The following is a 12447-nucleotide window of genomic DNA, read 5'->3' as shown; positions in this document are numbered from 1 at the left end:
AGCTTTGAATCATTTTCAAGAATAAAACTTTTGATGACAGGTTGTAGTTAAAAAAATAAGGTTTGATTAATAGTCTACCTATGCGTGTGCTTGCAATATCAATGAAAATAATCCAGATTTTTTTTCTCACAGTGTCGACAACAGTGTTTGGAAATAGAGAGTGTGGTCACTGCTGTCCAGCAAAGATGCTCTCTTAAGGAAGAGTTTTTCCCAATAATTATTGGAAGGTATGATTTTTTGTATCATCTGTACTATGGTAGGATACTGGTATAATTTTTCCAGCAATGATGGCCATAGATTTTGTCAATGTTAAAATTTCATGTTCAAGTTTTTAAAAGTTGGATATACTTGTGAATATATTTATTGGGAAAGCATTGGGATTATGCATCTGTGGGTGTGGGTGTGCTTGTGAATATATGTATTGGGTTGGAAAAGCATTGGGATTATGCATCTGTGGGTGTGTGTATGCTTGTGAATATATGTATTGGGTTGGAAAAGCATTGGGATAATGCATCTGTGGGTGTGTGTATGCTTGTGAATATATGTATTGGGTTGGAAATGCATTGTGATTATGCTGCTTTGCTGCAGATGTATTTCATAAAATAAAACTTTATTTTGAATTTAATAACAGTAGAAAATGCACATAATCCATTTTTGTCAAATAAATAAACTTTGGTGGAATGAACACCCTAAATTTAAATGAGAGAGATAGTCTCTTTTTTATTTTACAAATTTATAATTATTGAAGTTATAAAGATACTATTCAATATAAACTACATGATTTTGTGCATTACAGGAGGCCAAACTCCAACCTTAACGACTCTGGCAAGTTTAGTTCAGCCAGTGATGGAACAAGCAGTGAACATAATAGTAGTAACCCCTCTTCTAACGGAAATCCACCTCCCACCGTAAGTTAAACTTTCTATATGTCAATTATCCTCAGTTTGATTTCCAAATGAAAATAGTCTAAAAGATTTAATAAATGCCGTTTTCATGGATTTCATAGCTGCTATGAACAAAGAAGAATGATTCCTCCATGGAACAATAGGACCTTCCCTTCCCATATCCACAAATTTAAATACAAACTGAAATATGTTTTATGTAGAAGCTTGAAAACAAATATCTACAAAGTCAATAAATTGACAGTCATGAAAAATCAAATGCAGAGATATTTAAAGCTGACTGCTGTATTCCTATCAGTTTTCTATCATGACTTTTCAAGTCATATGATTGTTTTTATTGTTTTTTTAAATACTGAGATACTTTACAAAGAAAAAAAAACAATTTGTTTACCAGTTTCTTATATTTTGAAGTAGAGTATGAAACCTTTTTAATTTTATAAATTATATACCTTTAGTGACATATCTTTTGTTTCAGTAGAGAATATACTTGATCATCAGGCATCTTAAATTTGCATCTAATTTATTTGGCATGTAAAATTAAATTATTGATTCTCTCAAAAATAACAATTGATTTCTCTCTCAGATGACCTCTTTTGATGGGACCGTGGTAAGCAATGTTACAGATTATGTGGATAAATCTGGATCTAGAGGGGCTGAAGGGAATGATTCTCATGACATCACACTTCGGGCCCATTCCACAGTAACAGAGAGTGCTATCATGACAACAATGGGGACAAACCCATCTCCTACTAATAGTCAAGTTCAAAAACTAACCACAAAGGATGTTGTTCGACAGGTGCTAATTAAAGATGTCGGACGGGCATCACAGGTATGTTTTTATACCCATCTGTAAGCAAAATGGGGCCTAATAGTTTCTAATGGGTTTCAACACTCCTTGAATTTTCTGTGAAACTCTGGTGACTTTTGTAGGCTAAAGCAGTTTTGAAACTTTTGAAGTCATTGATGTCCTTAAAATGAATGGAAATAGATGAAAATGGCATGGCTGTAGCCATCTTTCAGACACTGAAGCCAACTTTGGTGATTTTAAAAATTTCTGCACAATTAATGGATAATGAAGAAGGTTTCAATTGTATGTTCATGTCTGTTTATTTGTTCCTTGTTGAAGCCACAATTTAATGCCCAGGAAAGGTGCTGAATATGGAATGCTACATAAATGTAACCTTGCAGAAATATTTATAGTTTTGATTGAATTTTGTTGTAACTAGATGCTGATAGCCAAGAAATATTAATTAGAAAATAAATTATTTTACATCTATATCAACAGAAATGTTGAAAAATAGCTTATGCTTAAATTCATTCTTTGATAAATTTAATGGACATGATTTGAAGACATTGGAAAGTAATCCAGAATAATTTGAAACTGTTCTTTTGATCTCCTAAAGCATGGCTACTGGTCAAATGGCAAGGTGAATAGCTTTCTTTTTTCACTTTAACCTTGTTTAATTTGGATAGATTTTGTTTTAGTGTTTGGCTTGCAATGGTAGCATCACGGCTTGGCCATATCCCTCCATCTGTCAGTAACACAGAACTTGTTATGCTTATTAGATTTTCGTGTCATATAAGCCATTTTTCATTGTTTATATAGTTTTGAAGTTTGATTATATCTTTTATACAAAAACTGTGTTAATATGATTAAGCAAAACCCACATGAGGTAGACTATTGAAATTGGGAAGGTATGTTTGTATTTACATGTAGATGTTCTAGCCACAACAGTGAATTGTCTAGACATTTAACATACTTTTGAAAATTTTTGGACATAAAATTTCCAACTAAAAAACCTCCTATAGAAGCCTAGTTTCCTTTAAATGAAAAATGTATATATACATATTGTGGTATAACAATTATACAGCAGTGTAATTCTATGTGTGTGTGTGTGTGTGTTTGTGTGTGTGTGTATATATATATATATATATATATATATATATATATATATATATATACACACACACACACACACACACACTTTTGTGACTTCAACCAACAACATTTTGGTTTATTTGGTAGAGTTTTAACATAATAGGTGCAGATAGTAAAAATAATAATATACATTGTAAAAAAATTTAGGCATTAATTTCAGAGTGAAAAGCTATGCTCTTAATAATTAAAGAATGAGAAATTTTTCTATATAGCCAGGTACACGTGTTGGTCACATACAATGTTCTTTACAGTTTCATTTTATTTGCAGCATTTAAATGGTGAAATCTGGGTGAAGTTTTTTGATGGTAACCAAATAGGTGTCAAGTCTACTACCACAACTGTCAAGTACATTGATCCAGCAGGAAAATTGTCCAGGTATGACAGATACAAGTAGCATGGTGACTGTGTAGTGAAACAAATTTATAGTTCAAGTTAAAATGCAAGATGTTCTGGGTATTCCTTTTTTTCTCCTTCTTTGTTCTATTAGAGTTATGGATTATTCAGAATTTATTCAATTCGCCCAGGTAGGGACAAAAATGGAGGTAATCAGGTACATCTCTATGTATGGTTTATTCATTATTTTTTCCCTGACCATGAAAATTTTTTGAATTTTGCAAATACTGATGAAAGTCTGGAAAAACCCGGGAATTTTCCTCCGCAACTTGATGCCCGAAACAATTACATAAATGAGTCATAACTGAACTGATCGTGAGTTACATTTATCGAGTTTTACCAGAGTATTAGGAGTTTGCAGTATGGATCATTTGGGTGCTTGCCATAAATATATTTGTTGAGACAATCCAAATGCTCAATGGATTAGATTTGTCTAGTAGACTTTTTGTTTCACACACAGTTCGATATCCGTATCTTTTTTACAATTTTTATAAGGAAGATATGAAAACCTGTCCAGCATTACAAGAGGAGGTCATGGTGTCGTTAAAGCATAGCCGCTTAGCAGAAGGGCAGGCAAACTTAAATGTTGTTAAATTGAGTTATACCTGCATAAAATCGATATCAAAATTATTTATTTTCTCAGAAATTGTGAGTATTAAAATCATTATGTCTTTCATCTGCTGAAAGACGATAAAACTAATGCATTGATGAAATTTGAGCTGGTACTAGCGATTTCAGTTGCTAGTCACACGAGCACACAGAATCTCACATTTTCAAATATTGTAGAAAAATATATTAAATGAAAGTCGTATACTGGTTGTAAAAAAAATACAAAAATGAAAGAGCACAAAATTCTCTATATTTATTCCGAGACCTACTTTCGGAGTTTTGTTGTATCACATGACTACCACGTTGACATGTGCTCTCTCATGGAGGGAGCATATGAAGCAGGGAACCAGACTACTATGCTTGATGAATCAGACTAGCCAAGTTTCTTGTAGTTGTTCTCTAAATAAATATGTTGAGAATTATATGTTCTTTTTGGTTTTTACAAAAGATATCAGAATTTAATTTAACTGAATTTATGGACAACAACATTAAAAAGGAGTTATCACTTGACTATTGGACTTCCAATGTCGTTGTTTGAGAGTTGTGACTATTAACGCAAATGGCTAGTACCAAGTCAGGTTTCATCTATGCCAAGTTTCGTCTAGTCTATCAGTGGATTAAAGACATAACGAATATAATACTTCACATTTTTGAGAAAATAAATAATATTCCTATCAATTTCAAGTTATAAGTCGATTTAACATAGTTTAAATTTGCTAGGTCCACTGGTAAGCTATCTTACGGTGGTGGCAGATTCCAAATTTTTTTGCATGTAATTGCTCTGAACTCACAATCCATTCTAAATGTCCAAATGTGAAAAATGGGATTGGAATATTCAGAGGAAACCCGGTTTAGTAAAATGTCGAATCTCTGAGCTGAACTTTGGCATGAAACTATTACACAGGGACATATAGCTTGAAGCATTGGTTTCAGTTCTTAAATAGAATGCGGGAGAAATGGGAAATTGTTATCACTTTTCTTATAAATTAAGAAACAATAAGAGCCCATGTATCAATACAGGTTTTGGGACTGGTTTATTGAACTACAAGAAGACAAGTTGATTTTACAGAAAATTCAGTCCTTGTTTATACAGCAATATATAATTTTGAAGGTCTTTTGTCAAAATTTAAATCAATCCTTTTGTAAATATCTTTAAATGATGGAATTTTTAACCAAATCGTCTTAAGGAGTTTAGGTTGGTTGAAAAATTGTTCAAGTTTATTGGCACAAGTTAAAATTCAGGGTTAAACTCTTTTCATTGCAAGATAAGATTCTAATAATTTGCATTTATTGTTTTTTTCCTCTATCCTTTGATAGGGAATGTTTACTTTGTATATGTTATATTGCTTTAGAATTAAATAAAAGTTTGAAAGGAAACAAAATAATTTATGCTCATTATGTTGTTTCCATGTAGCAACATAATGTAGGTCAGAAAAGTAAAGTTATGATTCGTATTCTGTACATTGAAATGGTTTTAAATGCCAATTTATATGAATAGTCAGATTTGTTTTGTGTGACTCATTTTGTGGTTTTGTACTTGATCATCTTTTCTGACATATATGTTTTCTTGAGTCTTGAAAGAGAAACATCTTCAGATTTGGAAAATGCATGTTTTATAATCCAAAAAGTTCTTTAATTCCATTCAGCAATGGTCATTTGTTAACCTTGAAAAAATTAATTTCCATCTGGAAAAGACCTGGAAATTTATATTTAGAAAAGCATGGGAACCATGCTGGCAGCAGCTCAGAGACTTTGAAAACTGGCAAAAAAGTGTGTCCACCCTGACCACCCCATGAGACTTTTTCTCAAGTTCTTCCAGCAGGTGTAGCTTCATCAGTCTCAGAAGTAGCCTCTGTTCAAAACTCCCTTTTGCCCATCATTCACTAGATGAAACATAGGAGAAGGAATCTGCCCTAGTGAGTTGCACCCTTACCTATGGTGTCTCCCTCTTCCCATCATCCCAACGGGAGCTTGTTTTGCAATTTCTTCAAGGGGTTGGATCAGGCATCATAGATAATGTATGGTCCATTCCATCTTAAAGGGCAGCTACCATCTTCTTTCACCAGTCCAAGCTGCCTTAATTTAAGGGAAGAGGTACACAGCCTTCTGTGGAAGGGGGATAATGAGAGGGTGAAAAATTACTTGACTTTGGCTATCTAAACCATGATCTTTATAGTGTTAAATAAGGTGGAAAGTTTCAGCTCTGCCTTAAACAAATTTCTTTGGAAAGAACACTTCAAGATGGAGACAACTACCTCAGTGCCTATTTGATCACTCGTCTTTGGATGACATAATGAGAGTTGCCTTCTGCCGGTCTCACCCTACCTTCTCCATTTACCTAAGATCTTTGGAGAATCAGGGTGAAGGATCATTTGTTTTGTTCAGCCCTGGGGTGATGGCCCAGCCTTCTACCAGCTTACAGTAGTGAACACTTCTAACATAAAAGTAAATATTTATTTTTGAAAACAAAAATAAGTGTTGAAGCCAATAGTGTCCCTCTTAACTGGTAAATTTTGCAGTTGACAGCAGCAGGTAATATATTACTCCAATTAAAAGGAATGGGTGGGTGGGGGGGAACTAATTTTAGTTTTGTAATGCTGACCTGCTATTAGCACCTTGATTCCCTCTTCTCACCTGCTCTGATATCCTGCACTCTATGACCAGGTCTGTATGTTGGCTGTGACTAAGGAGTCAGACTGGGATCATGATCTTTTCAATTCTGGCTCTCTGATACTAATTGGAGAAGGGGGGAATAATTAGCTTGGACTTGGGACTAAAGTCCCACAATGGAAAGCAAGGCAATAGTGACAGACAATTATTACATAAATTAGTTTCCCCCTTCCCAAACTATAAAAATGATATGCTTTATCTCCTGAACGGATGGGGTTTTCATTAAAAGACCTTTTATGACATGTAGATGACTCTGAATGCAAATCAGACAAGTTTATTGATACCAGGTTTAAAATCCAATGCCAGAACCAAAAGTTTTTGTTCTCCACTTGTGAACAAAACTCAGATATATAAGAAAATATTTGTATTACTAAATACGGTTATGTTCGAGTTTTTCAAGAATATCTTAAGTAATTTCAGTACTCTGCAGTAAAAAAACTAAATATAATGGATGGAAGAAACAGACTTTCCATGAACTCCTACAAGGACTTTCTGGCTGGTAAAGAATGTCACTTGGAGGTACTTGTATCTTTCAGGTTTATATTTTTTATTTGCTATTTATTTTCAGGTTTCAAAGGTCTGATGTACTGCCTCCAGTTGTTAAGAAATGTTTGGAGAAAGTACCACTTGTTCTGGAACAATTATTGCAAGACTCCCAGTCTCAACTTTTGCTAGCTAGGCAGTCTTCTCAGTGAACGTTTGTGTGGGAGTGAGAGAGAGATGCTACAAGGTGCTACTATCTTAACGATACTGATACAGTATCAAAACAATACTGAAGTGGATGTAATGTCAAGGAAGAAGCAATTAGTGAATATATAATCAGGGAAATGAAGTCTACCCAAAGTTATCTTGGATACAATGAAGTAATTCACCAAGGCAGTAATTGATTTCTTGTCATTATAAAAATCCGCATTATTATTATTATTATTGCATTCTAGACATATATTTCATATGTGTACAACAGCTAAAACATTAAAATTCACTTACTGGGGATGGAAGTGGGAAATAGTTTTCATAAATCAATAATGGTGCCTCACTGTACCACACTCTTGCAGATAACTGGTTTCTTTTTCAATGAGGTATTGAAATAGATACACAAACAGCTTCTTATGTACTTTTAAAATTTCTTAAACTTAAAATATTTTCACAATAAAATATTCTCATTTACAAGACCTGAGCATTCATTGGTCTTCTCATAAACCATTCTGTATGCATTTTTGGTAGTAATAGATTAGTTGTTCATAAAGCTTGATATTTTGTTAGGAAGATTTTTATGAAATAAATCATTTCATTTTTAGCTGTAAAATGTTTGTTGCATACTTTTGTTAGAGCTTTTGTTAGGTTCTTTTTTTATTAAAGTATTACATTTTAAAAATTTTAGTTCTGATTTGAATGGTTTTAAGTATACAACTCGAAAGGTTCAGTATTTCATGTTTGCATATGTATTTGAACTTGCAAACTTAAAAGTGAAGACAAATGTAAGGGTATTTTTTAAAAGTTTATATTACTAGTCCTGCCTGTTCACTAAAAACTCCTCAAATTATTCAGATTTTGGCAGCGATTGAAAATTAAGGATCAGTTAGGGATAAGCAGGTAAGGGCTGTTCCATTTAAATCTAGATGATATGCAGGAAGGTACATTTTAAAATATATATGCCAGGGTACTCTGGTTACTCAGTTTTAAATTGCATCCATGGGAGACAACCCCACATTAAAAGTGCCTTTCCTGGGTACCAAGTATATTTTACTGGAACAACCCTAATGCAACACAACATTTCCATTAAGAAATGAACATGTAATCTATTATTTTTCTGTCCATCCGTTTGAATACCTTTATCCAAGTTAATACTTTTAATGCTCTTTCCAAGTCTAAAGACTTAATGTAAAATTCTTGAGATCTTGTCATTACCTTATTAAAATAGTGATTTTACACATTAAACTCTTCTCTGGAAGTACAAAACTTGAGCATGCCATTAGATATTAACCTATTATTGTGCATGAATAAAATAAACAATTTACATATATGTGTTGTTGATATCGACAAAGTTGTGCATCCAACACATTTTGGTAAAAATTACATAAGTTTAATGAAAAATTACATCTAATTAACAAAGAAGTTTGTGATAGGATTTTATTGTGCCATGGGCATTAACTCTACAAATGTCTTTTTAGTTGTAGTGTTTAGAAAGTGTGTATAAGAAAATGTGTGTATATGTACAGATATATAAATTCCATATCAAGTGTAAAATTTTTATCACCTGACAGGTTACCTGATGTACATGTACATAAGATTTTGTATATTACATGCTTGTACAGAGATAAAGCTATTTATTAAGTTTTTATATATCTTTGTCAATATCTTTTTTTTCAGAATTTTAATTCTCAATTTCTTTTTGTGGCAGCTACACTCAAACAAGTTATACATATTTCTTTATTGAGAATATGTTGAAAAATCTTGTGACCATGTAGATTTTTAGAAGGGAACTTGGGCATGTTGGTGCCATTTCATGTTGAAGTAAAGGGAGAGTAGCACCCCAAATTGAATTTTTTCTTTGTGAATCAGTAAAATTATGCAGAACAGATTTAGGAATTATTGAGTAAGTTATAAAATGTTCTATGAATTGAGAATGAAATAGGTTTAAAATGCAATCATTTATTGACAGAAGATAAAAACATTTCAACATTTACAAGTTTTCTGTAAAAATGTTCTTGTTGCATCTTATGTCTTATGTGAATAAGAGTTACATTTTAAATTAATCACTTAGTAAATTCAGAGAACATTGTTGAATTCACTCAAATATTTTGCATGCATATTTTGGTTAATTGTTGTACCTTAACAAGCAAAGTATCTGCATGTGTACCTTGGATCATACTTTCTCAAAACATCAGTAAAATATCCAGTCAGTATAACCTTATAGCTGTTAATGAATTTGATCCAGTGGGTGTTTTTTTCCATCTCAAGAAATTATTTTGAGACAAATTAACATCTTAATCCAAGTCAGCTTCCAAGAAATATAAATTCAGGAAGCCATGGTAACTCTTTAACTTACTAGCCCAATCGGCTGCCTTGATTTCTTCTTGGGAATGTCACTTAGCTGTCATTTCATCTACATGATTTAGCCAATAATGTGTTGAAATTGGCGTTAAAAACCAACCAACCACTTCATTTACGATTTAAAAATTTGTTGGTTTCTATACTATTTTTAAAATTTTATTTTAAAAGTTGCTTGGTTTACTTTGTATTTCAAAATTGTTATACAGGATAAGACTAGTTTTTTTATGCTTTAGAAGTTTAATAAACATCTTTATTGGATGTCCCTTGTATGACCTACTATTCAGATGCATTGTATAGGATGATCCAATATATTTCTATATAATAAGCTTGCCTTGTCTTGTTCACAATATCAAACAATACAAACACTATTTCTATAAATATGCAATGCAGTCTTGCATCAGGAGTAAATCCATGGTACATTTTCCCCGTGTCCCCATAAATTTAATAAATCCCCATATATTTATTGGGGAAGAGATATACATAATATATGCTATTTACAGTTTAACAATGGTGTTACATAATCATTTATGACCTCCTTTGGCTTATGACTTTGGAAGGAGAAAAACAATCACCATGCAAGAAAACAAAATTTTATTTTTGGCATTTTTGGGGTACAGTATATCCAGCTTTTTATCTATCCATTTTCCCCCGTTTAGTTAAATGAAATGACTGCCTTTGGATGATTCACAAAAAGAAACTTTGTTGTCAAAGGATAAAAAGAAAAATCTCCATTTCCATTTCATATTTATTCTATCCTGCACATTGTAATAAATTTACTGACAAATGTCCTTTTTTCATATTCACAGCTTTTCATACATTCTGCTCTTTTGTTTGAATGTATGTTTTCCATTTTACTTCTTGATTATTTAATCTTTTCTTCTGTCTCATTTTTAACAAACCAAATTACTATTTATACCTGCCACAAATTGTTGACAATTTTTGTTGCATCACAGATTTCAGAAATTTGGATGAAAAGATTTTTCACAAATATTAAGTTTTGTTGTATGTATGACACATGCATGTATACCTGCCTAATATTTGGCTACAGACAGTGTGGAGTTATTTTTTGTGTCTAAAGAATGATTATATTTTTGAGTTCCTATTATATAATAACGTACATCAATTAGTATATGTTATTCCGAACTAACTCTAAATAGAAGATCTTCTACTTAACTGAAATAAATAAATAGAAACATTTGCTTTTTTGTTTTGTTTTCTGTAGCAAACTAGGTAGGTCTTCTTTCTTTATCCTGAGCCTTTGAGTGAAAACTTGCAAGATCATTTTAAGCATTCTTAAGTGGATTTATGATATAACCTCAAAATCAGTAAAGGCAATCATTGCTATCTGCTTTTTTTTCTTCCTCTGTCTTTATCGATGGAGGAGGCAGATTGAGCAATTTGTACAGGAAAACTATTAAGGCAGTGAAGTTCAAGTGAAACTTTTATTTCCAAGTTGTCAAACACTTAAAAATAAGTACTTCTGTGAAAATGTTTACAATGCTAAATAATGTCATCACCTGTACATGATATCAAAACTAGTTTTAATGTTAATGTACATTAAGAAACATAATAAAAACATTACCATTAAATATTTTTGGGTAAGAATTTTTTTGTCAATATTTGACAAACTGCGGCTAGAGATTTATTTCCTCAAAGAAATAGACACTCAAGATTCTAATAAAAAATTATGGAGGAAAAAAAAATCCCAAAACAAATTTGATAGAAAACTGGGTCTGATAACTTGTGGAGATTCAAGGTTATCACAATCTATATCTTGTAAATGTCAAATTTACATGCTTTTATTGAGATTATATTTCTTTCTCAGAATTTCTTGGCTCAATTTTAAGAGATAATTTGAACCATATTATGATTACATAATTGTTCATTCTATTCAAATATTTTCATTAAACTTTTTCAATAATTGCTACTTTTGTTTAATTGTCGCAGAATATAAATAACATTATTGGTCACACACGGATTCTGCGGGATGCAGAATCTTGCCTGTGAACTGTATTGTGATGATTAACATTTTGTTTAAATAGGTGCAACAAAAAACAAATTCAAAGCATATCAGGGTACATATTATAAACATAGCATAACATTATACAAGTCTGTAATTAGCTAAATACATCAACCATTGTGGAAGATGTATGAATTTCACGAACTTTTATACAGAATTTTAACACCACTGCTAGAAAAGTGATGAACCTGTTTTACTGTACATGGGTAGCTATTAGGTAGCAAGGATCTCTCATGTTTTGGCATCAGTTAAATACAGCACAAGCTGGACAAAAACTAGATTGATTCATTAATGCGAATCTGTTGTCCTGCAGACTGATCTTCATCATCTTTTCTTCAAAAACAGTGCTGTTACTGGTACTTTTCCAGTCATGAATCTGTAGTATACACAACAATGCAAAGCTAAACATATAATTCAAACCATATTTGTATGGCATTTTACTTAGACATGTATTCATATATATTACTGCAAATACAACAACTTGTCCAGCTGTTTTCAAAGCCACCTTATTACACTGTGAAGGAAACCAGACAATTCTACTACTGCTATTCGTTCTTTGTTCCACCATGCATTTTTGATAAAATTGCAACAAAGAATAATTTTAACTGTATAATCAGCAGTGTAATGATAACATCTGTAATACTTTGCATAGCATTACTGAACATATAGAATACAAAATATCTGTAATACAATACAATGCAACTAAAACCATTAAGTCCAGATTTTACTGAATAAGCAACATTAAATAAAACCTATGAACAGGAATGATTCTGAAGTAACTAAAACTCCACACAACCCAGAATATATGAAGTCTATAAGCTGTTCCACTTCAACCGCTAGCTCCATCTGTAAAAATATAA

The 12447-nt window shown here is 32.1% G+C and overlaps 2 protein-coding genes across 10 annotated transcripts in view; one reads left to right on the top strand and one right to left on the bottom strand.

Annotated features, from left to right (window-relative positions):
* LOC149797806 (serine/threonine-protein kinase PLK4-like) overlaps positions 1 to 10438 on the top strand; it is a 58247-nt gene extending 47809 nt beyond the window's left edge. For both annotated transcript variants that reach the window (XM_089962790.1, XM_089962789.1), the window contains 5 exons: positions 133 to 227; positions 797 to 908; positions 1486 to 1731; positions 3110 to 3216; positions 7082 to 10438. In XM_089962790.1, coding sequence (XP_089818916.1) covers positions 133 to 227; positions 797 to 908; positions 1486 to 1731; positions 3110 to 3216; positions 7082 to 7208 — 687 coding nt within the window. In that variant the 3' untranslated portion in view covers positions 7209 to 10438. The remainder of the gene's footprint in view (positions 1 to 132; positions 228 to 796; positions 909 to 1485; positions 1732 to 3109; positions 3217 to 7081) is intronic.
* A 557-nt stretch (positions 10439 to 10995) lies between these two features.
* LOC149797805 (pericentriolar material 1 protein-like) overlaps positions 10996 to 12447 on the bottom strand; it is a 135330-nt gene continuing 133878 nt past the window's right edge. For all 8 annotated transcript variants that reach the window (XM_089962781.1, XM_089962786.1, XM_089962783.1 and 5 more), the window contains one exon: positions 10996 to 12433. In XM_089962781.1, the coding sequence (XP_089818907.1) occupies positions 12417 to 12433 (17 nt within the window). In that variant the 3' untranslated portion in view covers positions 10996 to 12416. The remainder of the gene's footprint in view (positions 12434 to 12447) is intronic.

Source organism: Sinohyriopsis cumingii, chromosome 6 (assembly GCF_028554795.1).
Source record: "Sinohyriopsis cumingii isolate HCF-2022 chromosome 6, ASM2855479v2, whole genome shotgun sequence".
Taxonomy (NCBI): Eukaryota; Metazoa; Mollusca; class Bivalvia; order Unionida; family Unionidae; genus Sinohyriopsis; species Sinohyriopsis cumingii.
Note: the sequence above shows the minus strand (reverse complement) of the source record. Positions and strands in the feature narration are given on the sequence as shown.